We start from the raw sequence: 12324 nt of genomic DNA on the forward strand, positions 1-12324 counted from the left end.
ATAAGAAAAAAGAATTGCACCTTTCTATTTATAAACTGTCTATTAATTGATATAAAAGTAGACTCCCAAATTATTCACAACATTTCAAATGAACTTCAGAAATCAAAAGACGAAAGGAATAGAGCTCTTCTGATCTAAAGGAAGAGCAAAGTGCACAGATATTATCAAATAAACTAATCTACTTTACATATGACATCTAGTAAATTTCAAAATCAACAAGCTTTTGCGAGAGAGAGAGAGAGAGAGAGAGAGAGAGAGAGAGAGAGAGAGAGAGAGAGAGAGAGAGAGAGAGAGAGAGAGAGAGCCTTATTGCCTTATTTGCCTTATTTTTTGTTTGGGTTCCCCCAGGTCCCTCAGTGTGAGGCACCTCGTATATCCACCAGAGAGTTGCTAATGCATCTTCCAGTGTATTTTGCATCTTCCAGTCTTGGATGGTCTGGGATGCATCTTAGGTATTTATCGAGCTTATTCTTAAACACATCTACGCTCACTCCTGATATGTTTCTTAGAGGAGCTGGCTTCACATTAAATAGTCGCTGCATTATCGATGCTGGTGCGTAGTGGATTAATGTCCTGTGCGCCTTTCTTAGTTTACCTGGTATATTTTTTGGCACTATTAATCTACCTCGGCTTGCTCTTTCTGATATTTTTAGCGCCATGATGTTTTCAGTAATTCCTTCTATTTGCTTCCATGCTTGTATTATCATGTAGCGTTCTCTTCTCCTTTCTAGACTGTATAGTCTTAAAAATTGCAGTCTTTCCCAGTAGTCAAGGTCCTTAGCTTCTTCTATTCTAGCAGTATAGGACCTATGTACACTCTCTATTTGCGAAATATCCTTTTGGTAGTGTGGGTACCATATCACATTGCAGTACTCGAGTGTACTACGTACATAAGTTTTGTAAAGCATAATCATGTGTTCAGCTTTTCTTGTTTTAAAGTGTCTGAATAACATTCACATTTTTGCTTTACATTTAGCCAACAGTGTTGCTATTTGGTCGTTGCATAACATATTCCTATTTAACATTACACCAAGGTCTTTAATTGCTTCCTTGTTTGTGATTGTCTCATTATTAGGTCCCTTGTATGCATATACCATTCCTTCTCTGTTTCCATAATTTATTGATTCGAATTTATCGGAGTTAAATACCATCCTATTTATCTCCGCCCATTCATATATTTTGTTTAGATCTCTTTGTAGGGAGTTCCTATCTTCATCACAAGTAATTTCTCTACTTATTCTTGTGTCATCGGCGAAACTTCTCACTACGGAGTTTTCAACATCACAGTCTATGTCTGAGATCATAATAACAAACAGCAGTGCAGCTAATACCGTACCTTGTGGCACACCAGATATTACCTGGGCTTCATCTGATTTCTCGTCATTTGCAGCCACTATCTGTTTTCTGTTTTGCAGGAATTCTTTTACCCATTTTCCTATCTTTCCCACAATATTATGCTTTCTCATTTTTTTCTCCAATATGTTATGGTCTACCTTGTCAAAGAGAGAGAGAAAAATTGTATATACTATAGTGTATAAGTGAAATACTAAAATTTGACTAAATGGTATATAACAATAAATAAATATATGCAGTATATATATAAATTATATATATATATATATATATATATATATATATATATATATATATATATATTGCTCAATGTATATACATATATCTTCTTTTCTTGCAACCTCCTTATATATATATATATATATATATATATATATATATATATATATATATGTATATATATATATATATATATATATATATATATATATATATATATATATATATATATATACATATATATATACAGTATATATATATATATATATATATATATATATATATATATATATATGTATATATATATATATATATATATATATATATATATATATATATATATATATATATATATATATATATATATATATATATATATATATATACGCCTCTTGATGTCGGTTCGACAGACATCCGTTCCGACTTTAAATAATTTATCCTTTGATATCAAGGGCAAAAAGAAAGTTCATATTAAGTCGTTTAACCTGACATTACGTCGGTCTCTACATGTAATAACAAAGAATTACTATATTGTACAGTACTGTACTTCACATGGAAGCTTATTGATGTAGATGTATGATTTTTTTCTAATGATAGTGGATTGTAAGTACTTTTTCGTGTTAAGTACGTGGTTAGGGATCGTACAAGTCATTTTATATGGCAAAAATCTAACTTGCGTCGAAAATCGACTCATGTCAAGTTTCTTGGACCAATCAACGATAAGGGGCAGAGCATTACGTCTTATATATTTAAACTGTATGTACACACACACACACACACACATATATATATATATATATGTATATATATATATATATATATATATATATATATATATATATATATCGATAGATTGATAGATAGATAGATAGATAAAACAAGGGATTAAAGTGAGTCACTTACTTCAAAATAACTCTTAATAAATGTAAATGGTATATATATATCCTGAGCATCTCGTCGACAAGAGATTTCTGATTCTTGGTTAATAACACACGGTATTTCGACCAATCGCGCGCTGGCTACAACAGGACTGACCTCTCCTCCAGCACCACCATCTCCCTGGAAAAAAAAGGATCTGAATTAATCTCTGTTTTGTTTTGAAAACAATATGAATAGCAGTAGCAACACCATGTTCACATCATTTGTATTCATTCATACTATTACTATTATTTTACTTCATAGTTTTTTTCTGGCAAGAAAACCCTGCCTCAACCTACCTGTTGACTGATGTGGAGATCACCATTGGCAGGGCCTCCCCCAACACCATATTCCTCTTCGAGGTAGCTCTCATCACCCCCAGCCCCTATCCCTATTCCGTTTCCCTGTAATAAGCCAATTGTCAACACTTTCTCTCTGTCACTCTTGAAGTTAGTCAATAATTTCGAATTAGCGGTGAATAAATAACTGGTCATTATTTCATAATATCTAATTCCATTAAATTCGACCATCAAAGTAAAAAAAAAAAATAATGAGGAACAATGAAAAAAACGAGTTCTTGATATGGAGAAGTTTCTTAGAATTGGCTAGACTTAAACTATCTATTAAAAATATGGCATAAAATGTAAAATTCCTTAGATTGAAATTTGAAATATGTGATCAAATGAAAACATTAAAACATTAGTTCAAACAATTGAGTAGTCGTAAAAGGGACTCACCGACTGCAGTTTAGTTTGTAATGGACTTCTGTGTAGCTGCTGTTGTTTTCCAACACTTTGGGAAGGTGGACTGTGTTGGTAATGATGTGTGTGGGGAGGAGGTGGGTGGCACTGTGACCACAAAAGCACTGTGGTCAAAAGGACACCCACACTCCCACCCACGACCACCCCCCTCACCGTAACCCTCATCCAAAACAGTTTCAGCGTTAAAAACCGGCCTCCCGTCGTTGTAAACACGATTGTGTTGACTTTGAATAAAAACAAATATTAACTATATACAACTAAAGGGAGTTTTTGCCGTCGTTTCTGGTGCCACTGAAGCTGAAGCAGCCAAAAGGGTTGTTGAAAGAAGTGAAAATTTTGGAGGAGAAAATTGTGGTAATGGAAAGGAAGAAAGATCGAGGGAGAAGGAATGCCGCTGATGCTGTGACGGAGGAACTGGAATATAAGGAGGCTGTTCGTTGTAGGTGTCGTGTGGTGAAGGAAGGTGGCACTGGTGGTGGTGAGGGTGAAGGGTGCGGTGATCGAGAATGATGGTGATGAAGACCTGAGGCCAACAACACCATACTCTCACTTGGCAGGGGGGTAGACCCCAAGGAAGAGGGGGAGGGGCACCTGGGTCGTGTCCTCCAAGGCTGGTTGGCCACTCTTGATAATCCTAAGCCATGGCTCCTGTAGTCACTGAAAAAGAAAAAAAAATATTGTGGGCAAAGCAATAACAGTTATTCACATTAGCTTAGAAACTGGCTGACACATGTACTATCATACAAATCGAGTTATTTGAGAGCCATAGAATATAAATGTTAACCTATATGCTTAATTATACATTGATATTGTATGTAGTAATATATATATATATATATATATATATATATATATGTGTATATATATATATATATATATATATATATATATATATATATATATATATATATATTCACTTGAGAGAGGAAATGGCCAAGTCGAGGAAGAATCTGGTAAAAATCCCCCAAATCCTCAGCATTGTACGAGGCTGTAGCCGTGAGTATATGTATGTATGTATGCATGCATATATATATATATATATATATATATATATATATATATATATATATATATATATATGTATATATATATATATATATATATATATATATACATATATATATATATATATATATATATAGCCATGCCGTTCTGATGGGAGTTCTTCAATGGCAGCTTCTACTTGGGTTATTTCTGCGAGTGATATAGCACGGAAATTTTACTTTAGAGGTATCAATGGAGTTCCAACCTCCCGAGCGAATAGTCCGAGAGATATCGTGTATATAATAGGGACGTGTTAATAACAAGCCATGATTATCCCTCCCCGAATAGAGTTAACTTTGCCTCGAAGGATAAGAGATAGGGTAGGATACGTGGGCGAGAGAGCTGTTACAACTCCCAATCTCAATGTGCTACAACTAACACATTTCCTGTTAAACTATTCCCTTTCGCAGTCGCCGTGTTTGACAGTTGCTTGGAGTTTTTCTGCCTGTTTTACTTAGCTCTTTGAGTGATTTCGGATCATGGATGCTACAGCTTCTTCCTCATCGACTAAGTTGAGTAGCACCCACCTACCCCATTTGTGTGTAGGAGAATTTCGTGTCTTCACCCCATTTATATTTCGATTTGCATGCTTTTATTGTTCTGTGGCCGGTATGCCGTCGGTTCCATTGCATCGTGTTACCAAATCGCTCAGAAATGCTTAGTTATTTAGTCATATTATTGTAAGAATATGTCTCTTTCCCAGTTACTGGTGGAACGCAGTAATAAGGAGAAAACGATAATACGGAGAATACAATAAGTTCATTACAAAATTAACGGCACTGAGGCAGCAATTACTTTCAATAAAACTTGTTTAAAAGAGGGTTACTCCCGAAATCCACAAAATCACCTCAACATATTCATATCAAATCTGCCTGCGAATTCATTCCTCACACTCGTTCCTTCTCTTACTACATCATTCCTAACCGTATCCAATTAAGATACACCAGCCAAACTCCTCAGACAGATACTTCATCTCAAACAAATTCAATTTCTGTCTCTCTATCACTTTCATTCCCAACAACTCCAATCCGTACATTACAGTTGGTACAATCCCTTTCTCATACAGAACTCTCTTTAAATTAATACCAAATCTTCTATTCTTTACCGCTCCCTTCACTGTTAACATCACTTTACATCCTTCACTCTCTCTCTCTCTGATGCACATCTGTTTCCCCTCTACCATTTGCAGCATCAACAGATCTATTTCCTCAATTAACTCTCCATATAACATGACATAACATCTAGCACCACCCTCCTTTCTTGTGCATCTCATAACCTTACTCTTTCAATGTCAACAACTTATTCATCTCCTACTCATGATAACTCTCATCTATCAGTTTCGATCATCTACCAAGCACTCCAGCATTCCCCTCTTTAACATCTCCATCTAAAAACAAATTGAACAACCATGGTGATGTCACACATCCCTGTCCCAGCCCCTCTCAATGGGAACCACTCTCTCTCTCTCTCTTTACACACGATTTACTGCCTATGTTTAAACACTTCACTGGTTGTAACAACGTACCACCAATTTCAAATAATATCATGACATTCCATATTGCATCCCTATAAACTCTATCATATGCTTTCTCCATATATACCTCCTTACTCTTTCATAAATATTTCTCTCATATCTGCCTAACTATAAAAATCTGATCCAAATATCCCCTAGCTATTCTAAAGACACCCTGTACTTCTAAGATTGCATTTTCTGTTTTGTCTTTAATCCTACAAATTGACACTCCACCGTACACTTTTACAACCACACTTAACAAACTAATACTCCTAGAATTGCATCACTTATGCACATCTCCCTTACCTATGCATAGCAGAACAATACCAAATCCACTGGCACCATCGCCATCACAATCTCACTAACCATTCCAGCACTGTAACACCCTCTTCCTTTAATAACTCGGCCTTCATATCATCCATTTTAGGTGTTTTTCCTGCTCTCGTTTCATCTAGTGCTCTCTTCACTTCCTCTCTTATAATATGTCTCCCATTCTCATATCCAATCACTGGCACCACAACACCTGCAACATGAATTATATTTGCCTCCCTATTATTCTCAACATTCAGCAATCTTTCTTACCTCATCTCCTTTCAACAACCTTCCCTATTCATCATTCCCTGTCTCTTCACTCCTAGATCCACCATTCCTTACTCTCTTCACTTCTTTCCAAGAATTCATTTCATTCTCTTCATACGACCTACCAAATGTACCTTTTAATAAATATACATATCTATGTATATATAAATATACTATACATAATACATATCATATATGTAATATATACACATTTATATATACTTTATTATATATATACATATATATATCCTTTATTATATATATATATATACACATATATAATACACATATGTACATATATAAACACGTACATATTTTTCAATTACAGCCTGAAAAAAATCTATAAAATAGACTGTTATATGAACAATACAAGGTTGTGGAAAAGTCCAGGCTAGATCCACACACACACGCACACGCACACACACACACACACACACAAGCACACGCACACACACACACACACATATATATATATATATATATATATTTATATATATATATATATATATATATATATATATATATATATATATATATATATATATATATATATATGGGTGGGTGGGTCGTTTCTTAGCATTATCATTGATTTTTTAAGTAATAGATCTCAAAGAGTTGTTGTTGATGGGCACCATAGTGATTATAGGAATGTGATATCCGGTGTTCCACAGGGTAGTGTTCTTGGCCCATTACTTTTCATACTATATACACATGACATGTGGTTTGGCCTAGAAAACAAGCTTGTTGCATATGCAGATGATGCTACTCTCTTTGCATCAATTCCATCCCCTGAATGTAGATCTGGGGTTGGTGAATCCCTTAATAGAGATTTAGCTAGAATTAGTGCATGGTGCAAATTATGGGGTATGAAGTTGAATCCTAACAAAACTCAAAGTATGATTGTAAGTAGGTCAAGGACGGTGGCTCCTCAACATCCGGATCTCAGTATTGATAATGTTTCTTTAAATTTCTATGACTCTTTCAAAATTTTAGGTGTGATTCTCGACAGCAAATTTACTTTTGAGAAACATATAAGGTCTGTGTCTTCTTCAATTGCACAAAAAATAGGCTTATTGAGAAAGTATTTCAAGATTTTCGGTGATCAATCTATTCTGAAGAAGTGTTTTAATTCTTTCATTCTACCTTGTTTTGAGTATTGTTCTCCTGTCTGGTGTTCAGCTGCTGATTCTCATCTTAATTTGTTGGACAAAAACTTACAGTCTATTAAATTTCTTATTCCTGATCTAGATATTAATCTTTGGCACCGTCGTTCAATTAGTTCATTATGCATGTTGCATGAGATTTTTCATAACTCTGACCATCCTTTACATTCAGATCTCCCTGGACAATTCTATCCTGTTCGTAATACTAGGCAGGCAGTTAATTCTAATAGCCAGGCCTTCTTCATCATGAGGCTCAATACTACGCAGTACTCTAGAAGTTTTATTCCAGCTGTGACCAAGTTGTGGAATGATCTTCCTAATCGGGTAGTTGAATCAGTAGAACTTCAAAAGTTCAAAGTTGGAGCAAATGCTATTTTGTTGACCAGGCGGACATGAGTCTTTTTATAGTTTATTTATGACATATTTGTTTTTGATGTTGTTAATAGTTTATATGTGACATGTCTTTTTTGACGTTGTTACTTTTTTTAGAACGATTTATTGATAATTTGTTCTCTTCATTTATTTATTTCCTTATTTCCTTTACTCACTGGGCTATTTTTCCCTGTTGGAGCCCCTGGGCTTATAGCATCTTGCTTTTCCAACTAGGGTTGTAGCTTGGATAGTAATAATAATAATGATATATATATATATATATATATATATATATATATATATATATATATATATATATATATATATATGTATGTATGTATTTATATATGTGTGTTTATGTAAGTAACAATTGTGATAAAATCTGCGCGTTTGGACTGGATCGGGCTTTGTCTTGCAATTTTTTCGGACTGTAATCGAGCCAAGGCCATGGTTCAGTCACCAACCTTTCATTGAAGTGATCTTTCTATTTCGAAACAAGTTTTTCCATCAAGTAATCATCTCAAAAAGCTTTAAAACGTCTACACTTTGTTTTATTAACACCAAATTTTCTTCCATGAAGTAAACTTATGTAATTAATAAAGTATAAAAAAAAAATATTTCAGTTGGGTCAGTCTAATTAATGATCATAGATTTCTTAGCATAGCCAAAGCTTGGTTCAAATTTTTTCTTTATTTCTGAATTCTTATTTCATGAGACTGCCAATATATCTAAATGAGGAAAAATAGTGTGCGAACACGCACGTGATTGTGTATTTTACGCAGAAGCAATTCCAAAATCCAGACAAAAAACAGTACTCCAAATGCAATGTTTCCAAATGGATCCAGAACAAAAACAAGAAATGCAGGCAACTGCCTTAGCTTAAAATGAAATCCTGTTTTTAATGACCTTACCATTTGATACAAACCGTTGGAATCATTAAGCGCAATAAATTTGACCTATTTCACTGTTATTATCGTGTTCTCACAAGGGATTTTCGTTCTTCAATGTTTAATCACAAGCTTGTAGAACCTGATTGAGTACATCATGAGTATGGATTCCAATAATTTGAAATACACACTAAGAAGAACAGCATCTCATTAGAGAAAATAACTTGTGCTGCAACTTTCACTATAAAATATTAACAGTTTTCGTTTGTATATCCTATTAATTGGTCCTAGATTTTCAAAAAATAAATCACAATTCTCTTTAGAAACAATCAAGAACTTGTATTTAATGGGAAAAATAGGTAGGCTATGTCAATATTATTATTATTATTATTATTATTATTATTATTATTATTATTATTATCATCCTAGATGGGAAAGAAGGATGCTTCAGCCCAAGGGCGCCAACAGAGAAAATAGCCCACCGAGGAAAGGAAATAAGGAAACAGATAGAATAATTGGCCCTGAGTGTACCCTCAAGCAAGAGAACCCTAACCCAAGATAGTGGGTGACCATGTTGCAGAGGCTATGGACTACCTATGACTAGAGAACTAGAGAACAATGGTTTAATTTTGGATTGTCTTTCTCCTAAAAGACCTCCTTATCAAAGCTAAAGAGTCTCTTCTGCTCTTAACAAGTGGAAAGTAGCTACTAAACAATTACAGTGCAGTAGATAATCCCTTGAGTGAAGAATAATGGTTTCGGTTATCTTTGTTGTCTGGTGTATGAGGAAATAGGCCAGACTATTCTGTGTATGTGTAGGCAAAAGAAAAAAAAACTGAGTTGGGATCCAATGTAGTACTATTTGGTCAGTCAGTATCTCTCAAACGGTTGTAGCTTAACGGGTGGCTGGTGCCTTGACCAACCTTCAACCTAACAATAATTGCACTATAGTAATTAGGCTTGTTGACGCATAACCCAAATGTGATACCATCAAAGTACAATATTATAAAACAACCTCAAAATAAAATTAAATTTTATTTTGCACTTACATTTCGGCCAACAAGTTGGTTGAATTCCCAACATGGGAACTACCCATATTGGGAATCAAGACTAAGTGGCACATTTGTTAGAGGTAGGCAACCAAGAGAATGATTGAAGGGATGAAAGCCAAAACAGCTTATAATCTATAACACCAGAGGACATCAAAAATTTTTCAAGTAATCTATCTTTTATAGCTATATAGTACAAACCTTTAATAGGAGTATGATATCAGCAAAGCTGGAACAGCCATTAAAAACTTAAGAGGTAATTATAACTAACAACAGGTGGCAGGGAACCCCCGCCTATATGTCAATCAGCTATTCACTCACTTTCTAGGGGGTTGAGTTGGGAAGTGTAACTTAAAGGACTCAGGTTTGTTTAGTTAGGAAAAATTCAAAATAATTTCAAATATTTGATTTGTCCATAATTGAATAGAAACCATCATCCTTTATTGTAAGACTCGTTCTTAGGGGGGGGGGAGATGCCCACATGAACCAAATTTTGACTTATTTAACCTTTCTAGGAAATGCCAGAACACCTGTCCTGTATATGAGCAAAGGTGATAACTTCTGCCAATCTCCTAACAATCTTAGAATGGAGATGACACAGACAATAGTTTATGCCTATACAAAGTGAAAAAGGTAAAGGTAATCGATCAGGGCCTCAAGGGAGCACATATATCCATGCATGAGATATATTGTCCGAATGTATAAGCACCTAGGAAATGGGTTTGAAAAAATTCTGTTCATCCTACCCTAGCGTGAGAGGATGGTGGAGATGCTTATTAACAAATCATGTCTGAAAAGAAAGGTTCTCGGTTATGAAGCTGTCATGCATCTGAAGTCCAATCCAGCTCACAGAGGCCATGACTACCGGCCCAAAAAAGGGAAAAAAGAAGGGTGGAAGACAAGGCAAACTACCTTTCATTCTAAACTTATGGCAAAACTGCTATCTCAGACGTTATGCATCTTGTCTCATGAGAGAGTTAGGCTGGGTACATTACCTGTTAAGCAGTCACTACAGGAACAAGGGTAAAGGTGCCCAAAGGCATCTGAGTTTATTCCTGCAGGTAGTGGAAGGTGGAGAAAATCTACATTAGCAGACTTGTGTGTTAATTCCTGAGCCACTGGCAGGTTCTTTCTGAGTGATAGGAAAGGCCCAATATCCCTAACCTTGAGAGCCCTTGCCTGAGATGGACCTCCAACCCTTTTGCATGTTGAGGAAAAGGAACAAACAGTTGTCTTACGAAGCTAAAAAGAAACAGTGTTATTGGAAATCTTTCTCTATCCTGTCGGTGCTAAGTAAAGTCATTCGAGCTCAGCATTGAAGTGACAAGTTTTATTAGCGTAAGAGCATAGACTCCCAAAGAACAGAGAAGCCAATTATTCTGATGCCCTCTAGGTACCCACTGAGAAAAGATGGACTCAATCACTGTATCATGGGCAGTCAGGTCTTGGCCATGAACTTGAGAACAAGCTAACTTTGGAATGACTGGTGAGCAAGACAATTGAAAAACAGCACTTGGTCCTGGGATTCTCCTACAAAGACAGGACTACATTTGTCCCTCACGTGCCCAGGCACTGACAAAGTGCAGCATACTTGAGCCTCCGGGGAGCGTAAAAAATGAATGCGGTGTTCGGCAGAAAGCATGCATGGCACATACGTATCAGTAGCGTTGAAAGCCATCCTGGGTGGCTATGTGTTCCAATAGCTGGTCGCCAATTGGCCACACGGGAAAAGAGCAGTGAAGGATTATCTTGTTCACTCACTCGCAAGCACTTGGGAGCTTCACCTGAGATCAAGCAATCACAAGGAGCACTAACAACTGGTAGCATATCATGCAAGGTAAGATGTTTTTGAGACTTAACCAACTCCTCCTTGTCTTTCTGTACTTCTTCAATGAAGATCTCTTCTTAATCTTCATAAAAATAGAAGTATCCAAAGAATCTAATGTAGACAAAGTCAAGAATGAAGAAGATGAGTGCACACAATTCTTCTTGTTAGCCTTCTTCAGGGTTGAGGTCTTAGAAACCAACAATGATCCTCTCAGAGAGAAAGAGACTACAGGGAATTCTTCAACAACGACAGCGATATCACCAGCAGGTTTCATGACCTTCAGGATCTCCACAAGAGAAGCTGGAGTCGGAAAGACACCATAAGGACAACCTTAGAAGATCTGGTAGCAGCTAAAATAATCTGTCCTCAGCTGATGGAGCACTGCAAAGGGATATTTAGGAACAGTAACGTTCCCCCAAAAAAGACACAAGGATGATGAGATTAATGGCAGGTTAGCACATATTTGTGTCACATATTTGCAGCTTATCTGAAATTCAACAGCATATCATTGTGCTTTTCATAAATTCATCTAGATTTACCAAAACACAACAGCCTGTCGGATCACTCCTCCATTATCTGGAAAGAGAAAAAAAGAGGATTACCACTGCCAAAGTTTGAGAGATAGCAAGAGTAAGAGG

General features: G+C 35.8%; 1 protein-coding gene across 1 annotated transcript in view; it reads right to left on the reverse strand.

Moving 5' to 3' along the window:
- Hsepi (D-glucuronyl C5-epimerase) overlaps nt 1-12324 on the reverse strand; it is a 241519-nt gene that overhangs the window by 158411 nt on the left and 70784 nt on the right. Inside the window, exons 2-4 of the mRNA XM_068392346.1 lie at nt 3228-3908; nt 2790-2894; nt 2476-2631 (exon numbers count right to left, since the gene is read on the reverse strand). Coding sequence (XP_068248447.1) covers nt 2476-2631; nt 2790-2894; nt 3228-3416 — 450 coding nt within the window. The 5' untranslated portion in view covers nt 3417-3908. The remainder of the gene's footprint in view (nt 1-2475; nt 2632-2789; nt 2895-3227; nt 3909-12324) is intronic.

This window comes from Palaemon carinicauda, chromosome 18 (genome assembly GCF_036898095.1).
Source record: "Palaemon carinicauda isolate YSFRI2023 chromosome 18, ASM3689809v2, whole genome shotgun sequence".
Classification (NCBI taxonomy): domain Eukaryota; kingdom Metazoa; phylum Arthropoda; class Malacostraca; order Decapoda; family Palaemonidae; genus Palaemon; species Palaemon carinicauda.